Here is a 21,835-nt window from a genome sequence, read left to right as displayed (position 1 = left end):
CATTCTGGGCTCGAGGGAGGTTAATGAGTGAAGCCGCTGGGCTATCAGCCAAACATGAGCAGAAATGCTAAGGCTCCCACAATGAGCCTGACTGTATTACCACTGAGCTCTGTCTAATTATACACTCCCAGAGAGGGGGAGAGAGAGAGGGAGAGAGAGAGAGAGAGAGAGCATATTAGGAAGGGAAAGAAAAAGTTATCAAGTGTCAGTGCGTGTCAGAGAGATTTTCTAAGCGGGATGACTGTAGATTCAAGTTGTAAGGATGAGATAGAAGTGTGTGTCAGTTAGAGCGAGGGAGAGAAAGAGGGAGGGCGTTGGAGAGATCAAGCAAGCCGGGAAGAGAGAAAGAGAGCACACTCACAGGGAGATAGAGAGAGAGAGAGAGAGCAAAGAGGCGTTTAGAGAGTGAGAAGGAGAAGAGGCAGGAATAGGATGAAGGGAGGGAAGGCTCAGCAGTAGAGAGGAGGAAGAGACTCGCGCTCTCAAAACGGGATATTCCTACGTGCCTGTAACTGCCTGATCCAATGAGTAAACTCTCAGCTACTTGCTACGCAAAGGCATCCGGTGAGGTATGTGACCACACTGCTTCCTCCTCTGAGTGTGTGTGTGTGTGTGTGTGCGTGTGTGTGTGTGTGTGTAGGAGCACAGGTGTGTTAGGAACTTTGAATGAATGGACACAACAATGCTATGTGATTTGAATGTTTTGAAGAAACCAGTTTAGGAGTTACTGTAAGAACATGTCATCCTGAAAGTGGGCTGGGCTTATTATAAACAGAAAAGGTGCCGGAGGTGTGTGTGTGTGTGTGTGTGTGTGTGTGAAAGAGAGAGAGAGAGAAAGAGAGAATGAGCTTGCGACATTCACTCATGTAAGTCAGCACCTGTGTGTGGGGGTGTTTGTGCGCGTGGAAGAGAAAAACAGAGTGTGAACAAGAGGGTGAATGTGACTGATCCGGAGAGGAGTGTATGAGGAAGACAGAGAGAGAGAGAGAGAGAGAAAGAGAAAGAGAGAGAGAGAGAGACAGAGAGGTGGAGGTTCATCACTCAGCCTCATGGCAGATCAGGACTTGCAGAATTAGAGCAGTGGGCTTAAATAGCCCTGGTCCAGAGATAGCCAGGGGCCCTGGAGGAAGTCGCTTAAACGGGGTGGGATGGATACGAGATTGGCGGGGCTAGGGAAAATTTGGAAAGAGACAGAACGGGAGAGGGAAAGAGAAAAGAAAAACAGCAGGCGAGGATGTTGGGGGGGAAAGTGTGAGGGTGATCTTCTGCTCTCAAAAGCAGGATGTGCAGGTGCATCAGTTGGCTCTAACTTCAAGAGTGCAAGTTACACGAGAAAACATTTCCTTGAAGAACTTCCAATGTCACCTTTATTCTTTTATCCGAACTTTCTAAAGATACAAAAGATTTGAAACGTGTCTGCATCCCTGTGTCGGGAACTTAGACGTGTGTTGGTGCTTCTGTTAGTGACGCCACTCAATCCATGCACTTCTCTCGCCGTTCTTGATGGAGAAATACCACGCCACGGCGTGCACAATTATGACTTCTGCATGTCTATTTCTGTTACAGCGAGCCGAGCGTTGTCCTTCTGCTGCAGTGATACGCCATATGCTGCATACAGGGAAAAATTTCACAGGTTCAAACAGTTCTCAGTCATAGATGTCTTTCAAGCGAGATGTGCGCCTATATCTTGCTACGACATTTGTCCCTTCTGACTTAATTCACTTATTTCAATTATAGAGGACTATCTACTGGACTGTACAGGAAGTCCAGCTCTGTCACTGAGAGATTACTTCTAGAAAAGCTTGTTTTTGTGTGTGTGTAGTTACAAATTGGGTTTCATCCGCCTTGAGCGCATTTAGCTTGTCGTTTTTAGTGTTGTCATTTGGCTGATTTGGCTGATCAGTTAGAGCGCCCAAGATGAGGCTCTAGCTGTAGTTAAATGGCTTCAAAGCCTGTGTTTATTTTGTGTTTTACAGTAGCTTACCGCGAAAAACCCTGGGGCTTTATTTTGTACTCCTGCCGCGTATGAGAGAAGTACCCTGATGAAAGAGAGACTGAATGTGTGTCTGCCCATGTGTCTTTGGGGAAAAAGCAATTGCAACTTGTTCCTGTGGACTGAATGAGAAATACAGCATGTTCTCTCATGCCATGTTTCTTAGAGTACTGTCACCCTGATGTGCAGAACAGGCCTCTTGTGGGAGAAGGTTGAGTGGTTGCTAGCCCTTTAAGAGGTCTATTTTTACAGGGACACACTCATGCAAGGAGCGAGGCGCACACAGAGGAGGCAGTGGCACACGGAGGCTCTATCTGCTCTGCCTCACTTGTGCGACTCCACACAGCACATCCTACAGGACCAAAAACCTTATGACTGAGTGGCTGACAGCAAGTCGTAAAACTTGCTCAGCGCCCCATAGAGGAGCATGTGTTCTCCCGGGGCAAGCTCGAACACGAAAATCATCAGAACTGGAATTTGCGAGATTTTCACCCGACAAGGAGAATCAACCCTTTTTTTCAAGTGGATCTCTCAGAAGTCTAAAAGTGATAATGAGTGGGAGCTAGCAATAAAGACACCCTTATGCACACTGTACACAAATGTGCCAACATTCCCACATACTTGTTTTGATATGCAGATAGCTATGAAAGAAATCTGAAAACATTCATGCCCCCTTCTTACAAACACATAATACACTTTACTTTACTTACACCTACACACTCCTCGAAAGAAACCGCGAAAATGAACACATTCCAGAACATTTATTTCACACACACATACACACACATCCGTGTGCTTAGAGGTGCGCATAGTGCTGTACTGTACGCCTACGTAAAAAAAAAAATTACTTATACATCCTCAATATCTGGACCTAAAATAATCTTCTCCTTATGCAATCTGCATGTTATATAATGCATGGCCTGTCATTATCACAGCGCTCCTTCACGCCCTGCTGTGCCTCTCCACCTACAGCACCACACAGACAGGCACACACACACACACACACACACACACTGCACCTTGTGTTGACAGTCATATACTCTACTCTAGCACTCTCACCCACGTTGAGTGTGTGCTCTCAAACAGCCAGCCAGATGAGTGAGAGGGAAAGACGGAGAGTGGGTGCGGTGAGGGGCGGGGGGGGGGGGAGGGCGATTGAAAGTGAAAGAAACAGCGAGGGAAAACTTAGAGAGTGAAGTGTACATTCATGCAGAGAACACTCATTTACATGATTAAATGGGATTTGTGCATGTATGTTTCCTGGGCTGTGTGTTATATGTTCTGAGAAAAGTCCCTACTTTCACCCGTGGAAAACTCATCGTGAGTGATGCAGAGGAGCATGTACTCGAGGCTACACCGTAACCCAACATAGCCTCAGTCGTGAAAGAATCTGCCGCCCCGTTCCTCTTCACAGTCTCCGAGAAACTCTCGCCAGTTCATTGCAGGATGTATGAGGGCTAATCAGTCTCACTCACTCTCACACACAGTCGCACCAATAGGCAAACACAGGCTTGCATATCTTTGCATGTCGTCTTCTCTCATCTCACCGATGCGTGGAATCACTTCTAATCTCTGTTTATTCAAACATGTATATTATATATTACAGAAAAATGTGAACTAGTTTTGTCACATTTGTGCATCGGTTTTACATCGACCTGTGTGGCCACCGTTCCCAAATCAGCTCCCTCGCAGTTTGCATACAAGCGTATGAGAATTGGCTTGGGAGCTCAGCCGAGGAGTCAGGAGTGTGATGAATAATCCCAAACAGAGGCAGGTGTCTGAAAACAGTTGACACCGCGCCAGACTACTTTAAGGTGACAGACGCCCCTGTTGGCAAGGGTGTCCCATGAGAGGAAGGTGCAGGAAGTGATATTTCATAGGATGCATTTAGGATGCATTTCAATGCAGATTGTTTTTTGTTTTTTTTTGTAAAGTGAAACGCACCGTGGGTGAATGCGCGCACGTGTTCGTGTGCAAACGCGCATATGCAATCTGTAGACTGAGTCTCTCCCTCGCTCTTTGTGTTCATACAGATCGTTTTCTTTGGCCTTGACTCGTTTACCCTTATGTATGATCAAGCAGTATGTTCTCCTCCTCCTCCATGCTTCATCTACAATAGAGGTCAATGACCTTTCAACCCTGCCGCCCACCACTTACACCCACAGTTTTTCAACCAGGGCTGGTTGAAAAACCTTTCTGCTTGCTAGAACCATTGCAAGTAAATCTGCTGCCTCACACTAACAGACCCACGGTGCACGGACAACAATATATTGCACAGTATCGGTTTTGGTATCACTATACAGAAAGTGTAACATCTGAGACATCCTGTAGCCTATAGCATCAATAATGTCCCGAAAGCCTGTCCCGAAGTTGGATGTGTATTACCTTCCCTCCTCTTGCATTGCTTTCTCATCCATTTGATCTCTTTTTAAATCCTTTCTCTAATTTAATTTGGCATGTATTTTGCAATTATTAACAGATATTATCAAACAGCTGAGTGATAAAGGTTCTTTCTCAAGTGGAACTGGGACTCTCCCTCTTTTCATTTTGAAAATAAGCATTAAGCCCACTCAATCCTGTTTCAATATAATTTGCAGCATCCTCTATAAGCGTTGTGTTGAGTAAATGGCTGACTGTGTGTGGCTGGACAGCATATTTGATGTGGGAGGGGTAGTAAGCAATAGCAATAATGGGACTGTATAGCAATGTTGCCTTGAATACCAGCAGTGATAAAAGTATCCAGTAAGTATCTGTGAAGCCAGTCTAGACAGTCTCTTTGAAAATGAATGGCACTTCAGCTACCGACTGGAGACCTGGCCATGCTCTCTCCATGGAGATGTCATCACTGTGTTTGCTTACAGCTTGCTGACATTTTGCTGCTAAACCAGAAAACCAACAGAAACCCACTTTGACTGGCAGTCGCCAAGGGACAGTGCCAAAAGCAACAAATCTTTGGAATGAAAAGCAATCCCCCTCCTCTTTCTCACACACATACACAAACACTTGTCCTCTCTCTTTCAAGCTGTTTCTACCCCATCAGAATTTGTCTGGCTCTCCGAGCTTCTCCCTCTCACCCTCTTTCCGCCTCTTTTCCTTCTGCTCTGCCCTCCGCTCCCCGGCGTAAGCTATTGATCTCGTAGTGTGAGAGTACAACTTACATGAAGGGCTCTGAGTTGGGCTAATCGTGTCACCAAATAGTAAGAGGGACCGGTACCTGTGTGACAGTGAAGCTGAGTAGAAAAGGATGAAAAGACGATACAAAACAAAAGCGTGACTGTGCATCAGCAGTACAGTGTGTGGCATCATCACAGCTGCATGAGAGTTGTTGTCAGTAACCAGTAGTGGTGCATTTGATGGTTGTTTCTTTTCTTTTTTTTTTATTCTCATCTTATCTGCATCTATGATGCATATGATGCTTATGAACTGAAACCAGTCTGCTCTTTGTGGTTGAAATTATAGCTGGTACAGTTGCTGCATTATATCTGAAAAGTGCAAAAAAAAAAAAAAATGATTCGCCCGTCAGAAGACGCTTAAATGTCAATGAATGACAACAACGCGGCAGCTGCGTTAGAAAATGTCAGCCCCGAGGTTCGCAGAATACCTGTAAACTGTTCCACTTGCTCCCTGCTAACCCTCCGCGTGCACACTCGTGTGTGCAGTACGTGTCTGTGTGTATTTAGAGAAGCAGGGGAACACTGCAGTAGCTGTGGTCAGAGGAAGAGGAGGAGAATTAGGCGGAGGAAAAGTTTTGCTTCTGCTGACTGGCTGACCTGCACGTAATTAGTCAAGTCATATTTTTAACTGATATTGCGTAAAAGCCAGCTTAAGGAGCCATCGCTGCCCTATTTATACCCTAGGGGCTAATGGCCTGTACCACCACACAGGGGGATTTCCTCCCAGAACTATACTAAGCCTGCCTTAGGCCGTACCAGTTAGGATTCACAGGGATTAACCCAGCAATACATTACAGGCGTCACCTTCTAGTGCATCACTGACACTGTTCTGCTCTCTGTATCTATCAGCTCCTTTCTTTTAATGTGGCTTGTAAACTCTGTCTGCAATTGTGCCAGAGGGTGGGATCGTTCATGTTCTTGTGACACAGGCTGTTGACTTCACTCCTGATCTAAAACGGCAGATAACTTTTATTGATTGGTGCCACAGGATGACGTGGAATCTGCCAAACAGTCAGTCTTACAATTATTTTGCTGTGCATGTTTAAGTTTTTCTGTGTACATGCAGCATACCTGGTGTTTGTGTTGGGGGGGGTGTTAATTGTAACTCCTGAGCCATAAGCCCATCCTCATTGTGGTTGAGCCTGCTGCGGGCAGGGCTGCTGGCTCATCCTGTTGAAGAATGGGTCAGAGCCCTGAAGACTGACCTGGCCCTTTGCCCATTAAGCTATCACTCGTATCACCCTGTCCTTTTATCGGCTTAGCCTGGCTCCCTGTGGAGTAAGCTACCAAGTAAGGCTACAAGGCTAGTAGTACTCACCCCCACCCCCCACCCCATCTATCTATCCATCTATCTATCTATCTATCTATCTATCTATCTATCTATCTATCTATCTATCTATCTATCTATCTATCTATCCCACCCCCTCCTCCGCGTCCTCCCTTTTTTTCCCCGTTCAGATCTGTTACATTCAGCAACAAATTTCTGCTGCATCAGATGTCCATCAGATCCCCCACTCAGCCTGAAACGTGATCAGACACCTGATACGAGGCTACGCACAAAGGAGAAGAAGAAAAAAAAAAAAACAACACAAAGCAAAATGGCTTTTGGATTTGTTTTTTAATGGGGCACTGGCTAAGTTGGGAAACCATATTCTGCGTTGTGTAGAACCTGATGAGGCGAGAGAGGCTCACCTGTGGAAGGGTTTGACCCCTGTTGCTACTATACATATTTTTATTTTTCGGGAGGTGTAAGTCTGACTCATCTGACCTTTCTTGTCCAGTTCTGACCCCATGTGTGTTTGTGTGGACAGATTGAATAGTGCAAAGTCAGGCAGAGAGAGAGAGAGAGAGACAGAAACAGCTAGAAGAGATGGAGAAGGAGTGTACGCCAAATGCCTCGGTGGTGCCATAAATGATTGACAGCACAGTATGACTAGACCGTGTGTGCACGCGCGCGCACACACACACGCGTGTGCGCTGAATGTGTGTGTGGGGGTTCAGTATGCTAAATATCAAAGTGTGCATGCAGATGTAGAGCACAACAGTCATTTCTATCTCCACATTATAGTAAATACTCTTTGATGAACCCATTTCTTGCTCTATTTCCTTCTCTTTCACTATGACTGGGTTATTACATCTAAATTGATATCAAATCCAGACTAATGTTGTGATGATGTGTTCAGTTTTATGTGAGATTAATTCTGCAATCTGTTTGTTCTAAATTGACAGACATGTTAATGACCTTAAGAGGAAAGTAATTATTGTATTTGCGTCATTACACTTTTTTGTTTTGCTATTTATTTATTTTTTTATAATTTAATATGCACAGCATGATTTCGCACTAATTTGCCGAACTTAGGTTTTGATAGTATTAGTTAAAAATGTTTTAATTGTTTATAAAGATGTATCATGTAATCATGTGTTGAACAGTCTAATTTAAATTGACAGGACTCTGTTTGAGCTGTGAGCAGCTTTGTGTAATATAATCATAGAAACATGTTTGTAGAAGCAACTGCACAGTTTTATTCATTTGTAATATTAAAAAACTAATTACAGTAAAATTAACAGTTTTCTCATCTCTCTTATTTGTCAGTTAGTTTTTATTGGTAGATCAAAACCTGCGAATCTCAACCTACTGAATTTATTTGTTGGATACAATTAATGCAATTCTGAAGCGGTTATTTTTTCTCCATTTCATGCCATCTGTAATATTGTTTCTTAATTTATTTACAGCCTAACTATTAGAACCTTTTACTTTTTTTTCAAATTTTAAATATTAATTGCATTTCCATGTGAAATTGCAAAAGTGTTGCTTCTATCCAAACAAATCCAACTGCTTAAAAAGGTAAAAAACGATGTCTTTTCACTATTGATTGTTATACTGATAATGAAACCACACAAATACAACAAATGCCAGAGCAGGCAGCCCTCATGCCCACACAACCTCTGTGCACATCAGCTTCAAAACGGCATTCACTTTTAAAAACTAAAGCAATCTCCTAAATGTCAGAGGAGACTTTCTTTGCGATTGTTGCCTCACCACGTGAATGTCTGAGTGTGGCCTTCAAGCTCGTGTCTGCACACACCTCCAGGTCTGTTGGCTTTCATTGAGTTTAAGAAATTAAACGTGGCTCACTTGCGATTTACTGCTGCGTATGAGTCTGCACTTTGCCCTTTTATTTGAATGCTTGGATAAATTGCTCTTACAAATATGAAAGAAAATAAAGATTAATTTAATTAAAACTGAATGGCTGATAATCATTTGATTGCTTTATTAAATTGAATACAAATTCTCCCTATGCTCCAAATTACATTTTCACTACTGTATTGTATTTCTGCACTGTTAACTAGCATAAGTGTGTTTGATTCGAGATCTGGTCATGTTTCTTTGAAGAGGAAATGGTAAGGTAATTTGCATTTCGAACCTCGGGCCTGTTTATTATTTTGTAAAAGGTTCCTATACTGACAGGTCTCTGATTTCATGCCGTAAATAAACTACACTGCTCTCACCTACTCAGTCCTAATAAGCCATACCAGCCATGCCAACACACTTCACTTACACTGACTGAATCACTGAAGCAAATCATTGAGAGCTCTCCTGCAGTGCTCCTGTTAGCGTATGAGCTTGTACAAGTGTGTCTGTGTGTGTGTGTGTGTGCGCGCGCGTGCACGTACGTAGTCGAATCAAATTTATTCATAAAAACTTGTTTAACAAGCAGGTTCGTCACAAAGTGTTTTGATGAGAACAAAGGACACAAATTCAGATGAAAACTACAAATAAACACAAAACAAACAAGTATCACACTAGCGTGTGTGTGTGTGTGTGTGTGTGCACGTGTGTCTGTGTGTGTGTGTGCACGTGTGTGTGTGTGTGTGTGTTTGTGCTTGATGGATGTGAGGTTTAGTTTTGAGTCAGAAGCAGCAGCAAAAGCCTAAGTCTGAGAGTGTGTGTAGGATGAGCCTCCTACCACGTCCCTCCCCGTCTCTCATCAACTGTCTCTTTGCCTCCCCTCCATCCTTCCCTCTCTTTTATGTGCCAAAATGTCTTGTGAAAAGTGTTCATCATAAACATAGAATCATGATGTGATTACTGATTAACTGACTGATTAATGGCTTCACATGGCAAGCCGCATTTAGCTGGGGAAACTTCTGTGTAAAGCATAATGTCAGACAAAGGCAGCATAAAGTTACATATATAATCTGTACGTGCTGCATCCTTGACTGTATGTATGTGCGTGTGTGTGTGTGTGTTTGTGTGTGCATGCCGTATGTGTGTGTCTGCATGTTTGTATCCCTCACAGTGATTAAAGCAAGTGGGCGGTAGCGGCAACTGGTCTGCTTGTGTGGCTCTGCATAGCAGACATGTTTCTCACTGCTAGATATTACTCATTTCCTCAGCCCTTTGCACACACAAGCACACACACACATACGCACTGTTGACACACACACACACACACACTCTCACATACACAACAGACACAGAGACGGATGGCAGGCTCTCATTTCTTTCCTTCAGTTTGGTGGGCTTGCTGGTGTTATTTCATGCGTACAGAGATCAGAGGCAGTGTGTAGCTGGAGGCTCCTGATAGCTGCGGGTGTTGTAACTGGTGGTAGTGCTGTGGAGGAGCTGTGTAGCACAGTGAGGAGCCGAGGAGTGGGTTGACCCTCTGGGAGAACTGGAATATGAATGACTGCCAACACTGGGACGTCTGCTCAAAGCGCACGAAGGTCAGTCTAACATCACATCACAACAACTAGCAACTCCATCAACCTGTCTGTCTGCTCCCACGTTCTCTCACTGCTCCTCTAGCACAGGAGTCCCAGTGAGAGCTGCTGCTGACTGCTTTTCTGTTTCAATTAGCGATACTGAACGAACAACTCGTGCTTTTTTCTGTAAACTAGGCAAAACTAGCCACTAATCTTGTATAGTTCTGTTTTTCTGAGGTTTGCAGTCATGGGTGTGGAGGTATGTTTGACAGTTCTCCTGAGAAATACATGCAGAGAAAAGGCGGGATGAGATGGAGCGGTGCAAGTTGATCAGATTAGAAAACTGCTTGAGAGCAAGTTGAAGATTATTTACATTTATATTTGAATGTAGGATTTAAAGGCGTTTAGTACAGCTTTTAGCATTTAACAGCCCCAGAAAAAAATGAACTTTTTAATTACATTATATCAGTGTTTACATAGGAAATCAAAAGCCTTGATGACTATGTCATTGAAAGCAACGTGCAATAGAAGTAAACCTACAATCTACCCGTTTTGAACATATTTAAATGCTGCAACCACAGTAGCTCCAGATAAACTCCAGCTCTGTGTGCATGTCTGCACAGTGTAGGAGTGTTCTGTAAGAAGACGTTTTTTTTTGCAAACTCCTCCACATGCACAATTGTGTTCTTCATTTTTCTTGTACTTTTTTTGGCAAGTTTACATCAGATCTATTTTGACCTTTCTCATAAGTGCTGTCAAAATGACAAACGTATAACAGTCATTTCAGGATGAAATACCGAAACCAGATTTTTTTTTTTTTTTCTTGTGCAGCCAAAGTAGACTTTTCTTAAATAAAATATGTGGCAACGTTAGACAGACAGAAGTTTTGGATACTGTGTGTTTTCTTTTTTTTTTTTTAAAGAAATTGATCTATTTGTTATCGCGGAAAAAATGTCTGTATAGATAATAAATTACTTATTAGGCATTAATGCTGTGTTCCTTTTATGACACTATGTCACTACGTTAACTAATCGTCACGTTCAATAGATCAAAAAGACATTTGATGACAGTTACGTTTCTTTCTCAGAAGCTTGTTGTTGTAAAAAGGATACAGACAGAAAAAGGCCTGATAATAAATCAGCCAGAACATTAACACCACCTGGTGGCTTTTATTTGTTGTGGTAGACAGGGGTCAGCACGGGCACTCTGGCTGGTCAGAGCAGCCCCACACACAGTTAGACGTGATGCTATGATGTGATGTCTGACACCTGTCGATCATTGCCAGCATTGCATTTGTCCCACACTGACCCACATCCACTACAACATTCAAGCCACCGGGTGATGTTAATGTTGATGTTGTGGTGGATTGGTGGATCTCTAAAACACCAGTTTTCATAAATCCCAAAGAAAAGTTTTTTCTTTTTTTAGTTTACATGAATCGTGTTGTCTTGCAGCAGAACTGAAAACATATCACTAACAAAGGACTCATGTAAAAGACAGACGCTCACACAGTCACGTGGTAATTTACCTAAATATTGTGCGTTATGAACAGGTCCCATGTTCTACTCCATTACGTCTGTCCCATCAGCGTCTGGGACCATGAACCCCCCTCCTCTGATGGCCCAGTTTTCAGTTTTCCACTCAGATGCAAGAACAGCTTGCTCCACTCTAACACTTATTCCGTTTTTGGACCAAGTCACTCGATGAGCAACAGTTTACCCGCCTCTCCATGGAGTATCCCCATCTAACCTCTCTAACTGACTGAATGTGTGTGTGTGGACACAGTTGCCATGGTGACAGTTTGGCGGATGGTGAGACGGCAGGGAGTTGGTAGGCTGTTGAGACAGACTTGCGGGTGAGTGCGGGGCTGAGTGGCAGCACAGTGCTGCGGTGTTGTGGCGGCAGCAGGAGCAGTGATGGTGGCAGCGGCTGTGGCGGCGGTGGTGGTGGAGGCAGCGGCGGCGAGGGAACAGCTGGGCTGGCGCCGCAGCAGCCATCACTTCAAAAGAGCTCATTTAAAACGTTTGGAGAAGAATTAGTGGAGCTCCCCCGCACTTCTCACTGAATGAAACAAGGCTGCAAAATCTCTGACACATTCGAGGACTCAAACACAAACACACACGCACACAAAGACCTAAACAAATAAACACTTTCACACGTTCTTCCAGAAACGAAGAAAAACATTTTTTTACACATGCACATAGACAAACACGGCATACATGCATGCACACACTCAAAGTCACACACACTTCCCCACACCCCTGCTGTGACACATAATTAATATGCAAAGACACATATCCTGTATCTACAACAACTGGTGGTAATATCAACAGTGTTTCTGTCAGCTTTTGGGTGGGTGGTGACCAGCTTTGCCTATCACTGGGGGAGTTAGTACAGCCGCCTGAGGGAGTATTTATGTGTCTGTTGCTGTCCACGTGTGTGTCTGAAAGGGAAAGGGTGGGGGGGAGGTGCTAGTAGTAAGCCTGTATAGAATACCCGGGGGTGTCGTGGGGGTGGCTCATGAAAGTGGTACAGAAACATATCTACATATTCCAATCATCCCCCGAGAGTCAGAGATGAAAACTCTCCCGCTGTGAGAGCTGTGTGTGTGAGTGTGTGTGTGTAAAAAAGCACTGCCTCTGAACTTCACTGGCTGCAAATTGTATTTTTAGCCCACATGTGGGAGTAATGTGTTTGAATGAAACAAGTAAGTTGGGTAGTTTCAGTCCCACCTCAGCACACATAGGTAATGACTAATTAGTGGCAGCTACCGGGGGCTAGGAGCCTTCGTAAAGTAGTTTGGAAGCGGGAGTCACCCGCTCATTTCAATCGATCTTATACCTTTTTTTCTTTGTCATCATCCACCCTCTCTCTAGGTGAGTGGTGCTTCAGTACAAACAAATCAACAGTGATCTGACAGTGATGCTGTGGAGCCGCCTTCACCTCTGTCTGCGCCCCTCGTTCTCCCGTGAGGCCCATGTGACCTAGCCTACTCCCACACCACGGGGGCCCCCACTGCGGCTGGAGCCCACCCATGAATCCCAGCCCCGACCGCGGCAAAGAGTGCCTCCCTCCCAAGAAGAGGGAGCCCCGGCAAGGATCAGCAGAACACCACGTCACTTTGGACGAGTTTAAACCCCCTGTGCCGCACCGGAGTCGGTCCAGCACAGGGAGAGGGGAGGGAAGCAGGGAGGCCAGTGACAGGGAGCGAGCTCTGACTAACCCAAACCCTCATCTCGTGCACACTCCTCCAGCCCTTCCTCCTCCAGCACCCCTCCAAGTGCCCCTACCATGGAACCTGAACTACTCTTCGTCCGTCTCTCTTTTCCCAGGGCCGGTCAGCGAGAGGAGGAGCTCGGGGTCTCCAGCTTGGAAAGATGATCTTCTCCCCTCAGCCCTCTCCCATCCCAGGTGGCTTAGAGGGGATGGTACCCTCTCCTTGCCACCTTCCCCATCTTCCTCCTCTGCTTCCTCCTTTAAAACTCCCTACCCAGCTGATTCCAGAGACATGTGGCCCTACATCAACAGCGGCCGGCGGGAATACAGCTCTTCTCTCTACTCGCCATCTTACTTGTTTAGCCACGCCTCTCTCTACCCCCAAGACACAAGCTTATATGAAGTCAGACACAGGTACCTGAGCAAGAGGCCCAACGGCCTGGATGGGCCAGGCAGCAGGACTGCCATAACCTCCAGGCCACTGCTAACAGGAGAATATGTGAATGATAGCAGCAGAACCAGGCTGGATGCCAGTCCACACGGCTCCCATGCCAACGGTGGACGGAGACAGCATGAGGATGTAACATCCCGTGTCCATTCTGGAGGGCCATTTTTATCAGACTCTCAAGCTCAGGAGGGCCCTGAGCCACATTCCTCACTGCAGGACAGGCATACACATGGGATAGTTAAGACCAGCCCTAATTTACTCTCCACCAGTCCCCATCCCCTCGGACCAGACCCCAGGGCAGGTAGAGGGGGACTTTTGGACCCCCTAGGGGCCACACCGGCTGAAGCCCAGATCTATTACTCACTGGGGTCAATGTGCCACCCCAGTCCTCTGACCCAGGCCTACCCACTTTACAGCCCCTCAGGAACACCTCTGTACAACCTGCACAGGGAACCAGGCCCCAGGCAGCACAATCTAAGGAACTCACCTCACTCACCCCTGGGTATGCCTAACAGCCATGACCGATCGCAAAGAGATCGGGAAAGAGAGCGAGACAGAGAACAAGAAAGGGACAGAGAAAAAATTCTACAAAGGGACAGGGAGCCAGGTAAAGACAAGGAGAAGCACCTACAACATGACAAAGACCACGAAAGAGACGGTGAGCGTGAGCAGCGACGCGACAGAGAAAGAGACAAGGGGAAAGAGTCATCTCCTTCTCATCCTCACACCTCATCTCCGGTCCTTCACCCATCACCCCCTGCGCTCCTACCTCACTTCACCAAGGGTTCTCTGATCGAGTTGGCCAGTGGGCGGTTGAAACGCGTGGAGGAGCTGCGGACCGAGGACTTCCTGAGGAGTGCCGACACCTCCCCAGAGTTCCACCTCAGCACCTGCACTGTGCAGCTGATTTCCCCCAGCAGCGCACAGGGCTTCAGCCACCTGCAGGTCCACCTCACAGACCGCAACACTCAGGTCAGCTTTCTCCTTAGATACAAGTTTCACATTATATATATAAGTAACAGATGACGTCAATGCAGCATATTAAAAATTAAAACATATTATCTCCCATCAGAGTCACTGTGGTAATAATACATGACAGACCACTTGGCTGAGTGTATAACCATGTTGTGGTTTTGTGTGTAGGAGTTACTGAAGGTCCTGGTGGAGTATCCATTCTTTGTGCAGGACCGAGGCTGGTCTTCTTGCTGTCCCCAGCGAACCACACAGCTGTACGGCCTGCCCTGCCGCCAGCTCACTGAGGGGGATGTCTGCCTGGCTCTCACCCCGACACCCACCCAAACCCACCGGACACATGTGCGTACCGGCTCCAGGGCCCATCGCACACAACTCCCCTCCAGGGCTGCAGGAGAGTCCAGCAGCTCACACAGGGAGGTGATGCCACCTCCCCCTCCGCCTCCCCCCATCTCTCACCAACCACCTCCTACTGCGCCAGCCCCTCCGTGCGCTCTGGCTGCAGAGCCTCTGACTCAGGAGCAGCCACGTCCACGCAAGCGGCGCTGGTCTGCCCCAGACACCTTTCCCTCAACCGGAACTGATGAAGGCCTCTTGGATTTACCTCATGGCTCCAAGCTAATGAAGTGGCAGTAAAAACTTGCACATGCATACGCATTCATGCGTACTTTTACACACACACACACATAAGCACACACACACCCTCCTTGTCTCTGTTGCACCCACCAAGACAAACAATGGAGAGACCTCAAGGCAGGGTTGCAGGGAAGGAATGAGACACAATATAAAAGGCAATTTACGGGTGTCCACACTGCTGCCCCGAAAGATCAATCTAGTCCTCTTTCCTTTCCTTTCCTTTCCTTTTCTTACCTTTCCCTTCCTTTCCTTTCCTTTCCCAAACCTTATTTAGCACAACCCTGAAAGGAGCAGCTGAAGGATCTCTGAATGACTCCTTACAGACACACTGAAGACATTTAGTGAGACAATCAAGCACTTGTCTGTGTTCACTCTGTTTTTGTAATGGTTGTCGCACACACCTACTTACTGACAGTGTTTCCTGCAGGGTATCAACTTTCAATCAGTGTTAACGAAGTAAACGCTATTGAAGAAGTGCAGAAATATATCAACAGAAATGAATATATATATATATATATTACATTACAGATGTTCTATACAGTAAATATGCTAAACAGATTTAATGCAATCTCTGTCAATTTCGCAATGCAGTTTTTTTTTTGTTTTGTTTTGTTTTTCTTGCTTCTGAGCCGATGTCTATGTGTCGGCCTGGGCAGGCAAGGTGAATGTATGAGCAACCCTTCGCCTTTTTTAATTCTCATCACTGGGAGTCATTTCAAGCAGTTGTTCGTCAAGGCATTACACTCCAATATGTTCTTAACATTATCTCTGAGAAAGGGAGAACACTAATGAAACTGCGTAACAGACAATCCCACCCACACAGACAGGTCTGTGCCACATCGCCTCGACACTCATGGTGTTTTTCCATTAAAACTGAATGATGGAAAGAGTAGAAAAGTGCAGTATGGCTGAAGAGTAATGGTGCTAATAACACGTTGGAACATGATGCTTTGTGAATACTCTTGACCCCTGTGTACTGTACGCTTCTGTTCCCATCTCATTTTTTTACGTACTGTATATGTTTGAAGGCAGAGAAAATGATGAAAGTATTTTAAACTCAGATACGGGTATCTCCTCTGATTCAGCACACTCTCTCACTTTAGTTTTTGTTTTGTTTTTTTTTGTTTTTTTTTTTAATTTTCAAAAAGAAAACCTTACCTGTTGATTTTTCTTTTTAAATGTACTAGCTACACAAAATGTATATTTTTAAACATGTGAATCTGTTAAATGATGTTCGCTAGAAATAAAGGAAAAAAAAGCTTTATAGATTTAATTAAAAGTGTGATTTTTTTTCCCCTCTGGATGTGTTAAATAATCATTGTATACATATACTGATGACATTACAGATTACATTTACATGGTTTATTGGTTTAAACAAGATTAACAGCATTAACAGCTGAAAACACTTGCAAGTATAGCTGCTGGGTGGACGGAAAAAATTAATGTAAGGTAGAATTAAAGGACAATAGTTTCAATTTCCCTTTACGCATATAGTTTAAAAAATGTAGAACCTCTATAAAGTCTCCATTATATATACATTCCCACTGACACTGTGCTACTGAGTGTCTTTCTTGAAAATGACAAGAAAGAACGTTTTCTACTTGTGTATTGTTCATGGCTGCCGTGGTGCAGGCAGTTTTCTTTTCCCAGCATTTCTACATCATCTCTCCTTCTGTTTTCGAGCTGAGCATCGCCCGCTTCTCCTCTGTCTCTCCCAGGTTGAACTTCTGCAGCAGTTCCACTGCAAACAAGGGCACCACCTGGGCCAACAGGACACAGAGTAGGATACAATCAGTGTGCTGGTGAGGACCTCTGCTGGCCACTGAAAATATTACAGCTACAATTTAATTTAATTTAAAAAGAAAAGAATTTAAAGAGATTGTTCAACACCGTTGCAAATTCTTGGGAGGAAAGAAATGTCAAGATGAATCTCTGATTAACACAACATTCACACAATCAACTCGTTACTGCGTTCAGATGATTGTACTGGAGCATCCAACCTAACAAACAGAGAAGCGAACAATTCTTTGCTCCTTTCCAACATTGTAACTGACCTGTGCCATGATCAGCTTCCTGGTTTTTGGTACGTTGGGGTCTGGATACTCCTCTCCAAAGCAGAGCTCAATCTCACAAGAAGGTACAGGTCCCTTTCCTTGTAAACAGCTTTGAAGCTCTGTGCACACAATGTTTGAAATATTTAGACATATTGATCATATTAACTTATTTCCTCTTTGCATAGAGCAGTATTGTGGCATTTGTTTTTACTTCCATGAATCCCAATCTATGTCTCTTACAATTATTTTCTGTTCCACCTAAATAATTTAAACTGCTTTTCAGTAGCTGTTATTTTGTTGTTGTTGTTTTTATTCTGTTAAAGTATGCACTCGCTGTCTTACCCGTGAGAAATGTGGGTATATCAAGCAGTTTGAAGGTCTTATCTCGCTCCAGTTTGTTGGGTCGGTCGGTGTACCGGGCCATGGGACCGCTCCAGTACACCCTGCCCTGGCAAAACCGCTTGATGAACACCCCATCTGGGGCCACCCATAATAGCACACCTCTCTCCAGGTGACAAAGGAGGCGATTCATTGCTTCAGCCATGCACGATGGCAGAGATACAGAGGCCGGGGAAGGGAAAGAGAACTGCTGGGCAGTGCAGCGTCCGTAGATCCGTTCATTTCCCAAAGGAACGTGGCCCTGCAAGATGAAGCAGCCATCTGGGGTGCTGGTGGTCACTTTCATCACCTTCTGTCCTTGGTACAACAACGTCACCTGCATACGCAAGTCTAGGTACACAGAATGCAAGCTTGTTTTTCCAGGTCATACAGTGCAAACACCAGTAACATGGTTGGTTCAGTTTACGTGTATAAAACTCACCTGATATAGTAAGTGCAGGGCTGAAGAAGGGAGCGGGGATCTGGTTTTGAAGCTTTTTATCTGTTAATTCACAGTACATATGCTCCCTCATCAGTTCCTCTAAAGCAGAACAGAGACACGACTCAGTCAGGTAATACTGTAAACGTAGTCTTTTCAATAAACTTTATGTTCTGAGACATAGAATATAACTTCTGATTTCAATATCTAATAATTGCTGATGGATATAAAAGCCAAATTCATACTTCTGCATTACAGAGAGTGGAACATGAAGTAATCAGAATTAGAATGAATAAAGAAGTTGATCATTTGTTGTCGTAAGTAAAGTTACACATGGTTTAGATGGGACATTTAAACATCTTACATTGATAATCTGCTTCAAAAGATGAGATTTTGTCAAAAGGTTTGCAATTAATCGTAAGATATTTCACTCAAAATCAGAATAATGAACCTCGCAGTGACGCAAAAGGAAAACTCACTTTGTATTTTAAAGGTTTTAGTATGTGTCAGTCTGTGTGTAAGTCTTACCATTCAATGGTTTTTTGTCTTCTTTATGTGCTACAACGAATTCCTTTTGACAATGAAGCTACAAAGACAGAAAACTATATTAGGTGAACTTGATGGCTCAAGGTTTATAGTTTTTTTTATTATTATTATAAAAAAAAAACAGATATAAAGTCAGAGGAAACACTTAATTCTAACAGAAAGCAGTCACACAGTGTTCTTAACATGAAAGGCCCTCACTCTCCACCCCTCTTGTCCTTTGTAACGGCAGTATTTATAATCTACTTTCAAGTATTTATCAAACTCAGTGTTACATTTTATTATATTTCATTTTAATTAAGTATAATTATGTTGGTTACAGTCATAGATTTGTTTTATTGGCTCTTCATTTTAAATTACCTGTTTGTCCGGAAAGCCAGGGCTCTTTGGAGACCCCTTAATCTGCAAATCCTTTGGCTGTAGAGACTCTGGAGGAGAGAAACAAGTAGGGGCAAACATAAGAGAACATAAAACTAATCTAAAAGCTGGTGGATGACACCTAAGCAGTGCAAAGCCTTTTAAAAACCTCACTCAGCATGCAGCGTTTACTGTCTTGTTCTGTTTTGTGGCTTCCATTCACCTTCTTCCAATTGAAAAATAGCAGCAACATAGGAAAAGACCCTTTCTTCTTGGCTTTACCTGCTGTCCTGGCCAGCCCGTTGTCCCGCTGGATGCGATAGACCTTATAGGGCTCTGTGATATCCAGCTGGTTGCGTTCAGGGACTTCCTGGAAGTCTGTGCTCTTGTTGAGTGCGCACCTGAGACGAGTCTTCCACATGGTGGGGTCAGCTTTGTCCTTCCCCTCCTTGTATTTCCCCTTGTACACAGCCCAGGCCTGAATGAGGATACTGATCGTTAATTAGAGCTTCCCAACACAAAAACACCTTCACTGCTGTCAGGTAACTTTAAAACCAGCCGGGAATAAGGTGAATTTTAAAGTTTAAAAGACAGAGAAATACGCGAGGAATGAATTATTTTACTCTGTATGTTTGTAATTAAATCTTTTTAAGTCTGCTGACAGTAAGTGTGGAAAGACACTGACCGTGACTAAGTGTTGTACAATACTGAATGCTGTAATCCTGTAATGTACACTGGAGCATTAGCATTAATATGTACTGAAATATGAACCGGTTTCTATGTAAGTGAATGAAACCAGCAGAGCTTGAATCAACAGAAAGTCACTGAAGTGATTGTTGAGAGGTGCTGGTTTTACCTGCAGCCTCAACCTCCAATTGTAATCAAGGCAGAAACAAAGCCAAGAGTTTCTTCTTTCTTTTCCCCTCCAGTAAAATAACAGATAGAAAATGAATCAGCCTATTGTTGGACCAGTGTCCGACACGAATCTGCACAAACAAGACCTAACTTAATTATTGTGAAGGTGTTTTCTTTTTCATTTCCTTTTTGATTGATTTATTTATTTATTATCTAATCCTGAGCGTGAGGGCGCCATTCCTGCAGACTTTTCAAATGAATCTACACTTCAACAGCCATCACAAAAGGACAAATGATAATTATTAAAATTATTATTATTATTATTATTATTATTATTATTATCATCTGATAATCTCACGCTTCACCGTGCGCACACATACGCGGGGACTGCGTAACTCTAAGCCTGCCTCCGAGCTGATCAGGTGGACATGACTGGTCTGGTCACTAAGCTGGAATGACTTTCAAACCATCCACGTTATAATTGTCTATAACTTCTAAGTTCAAAGTGAATTCACAGGTTCCTCGTCTCGTGTTTTTTTTTTTTAGAAGATGAACCCGCTCAGAGAGCTGACCTTGAAGAGGGCTGCATCCTCCGTCTGCTTGTAGTCCTTCTTGGCGGCGTGCTTCCACGGGATCCTGAACATGCTTTTGGCCTCATCCTCCCAGCTCAGCCCTTCGTATTTCCCACTCTCTATCTGGGTGATGAGCCACTCTTTCAGGTGCAGCTTGGCTCCGTCTTCCATCTTCAACACATGCTCGACTCCACTTCCAAATGTCAGAGAGACATGTGCAAAGTGAGCCGAACACAAATCAGCCAAATCAGGTTCTCAGGCTGCAGTCGGACCAAAGAAAGAAAAAAAAAAAAGAAACAACAAAAAACTGGCAGTGTTTTATTCGCTTCAACTATTATTTGACTGGAAAATAGCGAGGAACTAATAAGAAAAGCAGCTTTGCAAAAGTTCTCGACAAACAGAGCTCAAACTTAAATGGAGAAGTCGTAACTAAATTTGAGAGGAGCGCATTGGAAGCGAAAGCGAAAGCTTCAAGCTCATTTGATACTTTCGGTTTCCCCCTGTTTGCTGAACTGCGGCGAAAGTTTAATCATTTCCAAGTAAGAAGTAAGGTGCATGGGTGGGAGGGGGTGGTGGTGGTGGTGGAGGAGGAGGGGGTGATAAATGAGAGGGTCAGCAGATGAAATAGCGCCTCAAGCCGAGGAGAAGTGATTTCTAAGCTCCATGCAGCCAGAAGGCAAAGTTAAAGTAGACACATGGTGACAATGATCATTGTCCTAAATGTTCCTAACAGGACTGGAGAACCCTGATCTCATCTCATCCCCTCCACACAGGCCTCATGATGCGCTTTCTTGGGAAACGTTCCTTTCGTTTGCAGCCACAGGAGGAGTGGACGAGAGGACAGCACCCGGAACCATTCACGGCACAGGCCAAACAGAGGCGCACACACACACCTACACACACACACACACACACACACAGCAAGCTGCATGTGGTAATCATACCGAAATGTGCATGTGAAAATGAAAGTATGTGGGTGTAAAGGGTGCTTTTTTCCCCCCCCCTCCTCTCTCTCTCGGGGCCCACTCCTTCGACTGCAGACCTCAGCTCTGCCATTAAAAGACGCAAGAGTTTCATCAGACCAAGTTATGACACTAGTGTACAGAGAGATAAGAAATGGTTTATTAAAAAAAGAGCAGTGGTGAGGTCCAGACTCTGGTTTCCCCAGCAGAGGGCAGTGTGAATCTGTGTCCCCACACAAGGCAACACACACAGGCACAAAGGACAGCATGTGTTAGAAAATAAAGACAAGTACCATGGTGTCTGGTGGAGGATGAAAAAAACCATTACCTGTTACTAAAACCCAGAGATCACAGCAGATCTGTAATAAAATGCCCGCTGGAGCTGATCAGTCACTGATCCCGCTTTTCATATGTCCGGTGTCAAATCTGGGCGAAGACATAAACACATGCACCTGTAGCATTTATTAACTTCAACGTCAGAGGTGCAGATAAAAAATGTTTTTAAAAAGCATGCTCATAATTCCTTTAGG

General features: G+C 44.3%; 2 protein-coding genes across 3 annotated transcripts; one reads left to right on the top strand and one right to left on the bottom strand.

Moving 5' to 3' along the window:
• The first annotated feature begins 68 nt into the window (after window positions 1–68).
• zmp:0000000926 (genetic suppressor element 1) lies at window positions 69–16,395 on the top strand. Of its 2 annotated transcripts, none has more exons than XM_026368775.1 (3): window positions 69–569; window positions 12,750–14,509; window positions 14,681–16,395. In XM_026368775.1, exons 2-3 carry the CDS (start codon window positions 12,908–12,910, stop codon window positions 15,143–15,145), a joined length of 2,067 nt encoding a protein of 688 aa, XP_026224560.1. In that variant the 5' UTR covers window positions 69–569; window positions 12,750–12,907; the 3' UTR covers window positions 15,146–16,395. The 2 variants fall into 2 exon arrangements, with proteins under 2 accessions (XP_026224560.1, XP_026224558.1); XM_026368773.1 differs by lacking the exon at window positions 69–569 and adding an exon at window positions 9,525–9,894.
• Window positions 16,396–16,480: 85 nt separating this feature from the next.
• irf10 (interferon regulatory factor 10) lies at window positions 16,481–20,790 on the bottom strand. Its single transcript, XM_026368786.1, has 8 exons — window positions 20,344–20,790; window positions 19,199–19,394; window positions 18,920–18,987; window positions 18,545–18,602; window positions 18,020–18,118; window positions 17,542–17,928; window positions 17,200–17,318; window positions 16,481–16,905 (listed from the first exon to the last, which is right to left on the bottom strand). The coding sequence occupies exons 1-8, from the start codon at window positions 20,512–20,514 to the stop codon at window positions 16,801–16,803; spliced, it is 1,203 nt and encodes a 400-aa protein (XP_026224571.1). The 5' UTR covers window positions 20,515–20,790; the 3' UTR covers window positions 16,481–16,800.
• Between the last annotated feature and the right edge of the window lie 1,045 nt (window positions 20,791–21,835).

Source organism: Anabas testudineus, chromosome 7 (assembly GCF_900324465.2).
Source record: "Anabas testudineus chromosome 7, fAnaTes1.2, whole genome shotgun sequence".
Lineage (NCBI taxonomy): Eukaryota > Metazoa > Chordata > Actinopteri > Anabantiformes > Anabantidae > Anabas > Anabas testudineus.
This window is presented reverse-complemented; position numbering and strand designations above follow the sequence as displayed.

Excerpts from the sequence above, each read along its gene's own strand:
- irf10 (XM_026368786.1), bottom strand. The coding sequence starts at position 20,514 with ATGGAAGACGGAGCCAAGCTGCACCTGAAAGAGTGGCTCATCACCCAG. Across the intron at positions 18,119-18,544 it reads AGACAAAAAACCATTGAATG|AGGAACTGATGAGGGAGCAT; the intron begins GTAAGACTTACA and ends GTTCTGCTTTAG. Across the intron at positions 17,319-17,541 it reads TATACCCACATTTCTCACGG|AGCTTCAAAGCTGTTTACAA; the intron begins GTAAGACAGCGA and ends TTGTGTGCACAG.
- zmp:0000000926 (XM_026368775.1), top strand. The coding sequence starts at position 12,908 with ATGAATCCCAGCCCCGACCGCGGCAAAGAGTGCCTCCCTCCCAAGAAG. Across the intron at positions 14,510-14,680 it reads TCACAGACCGCAACACTCAG|GAGTTACTGAAGGTCCTGGT; the intron begins GTCAGCTTTCTC and ends TTTTGTGTGTAG.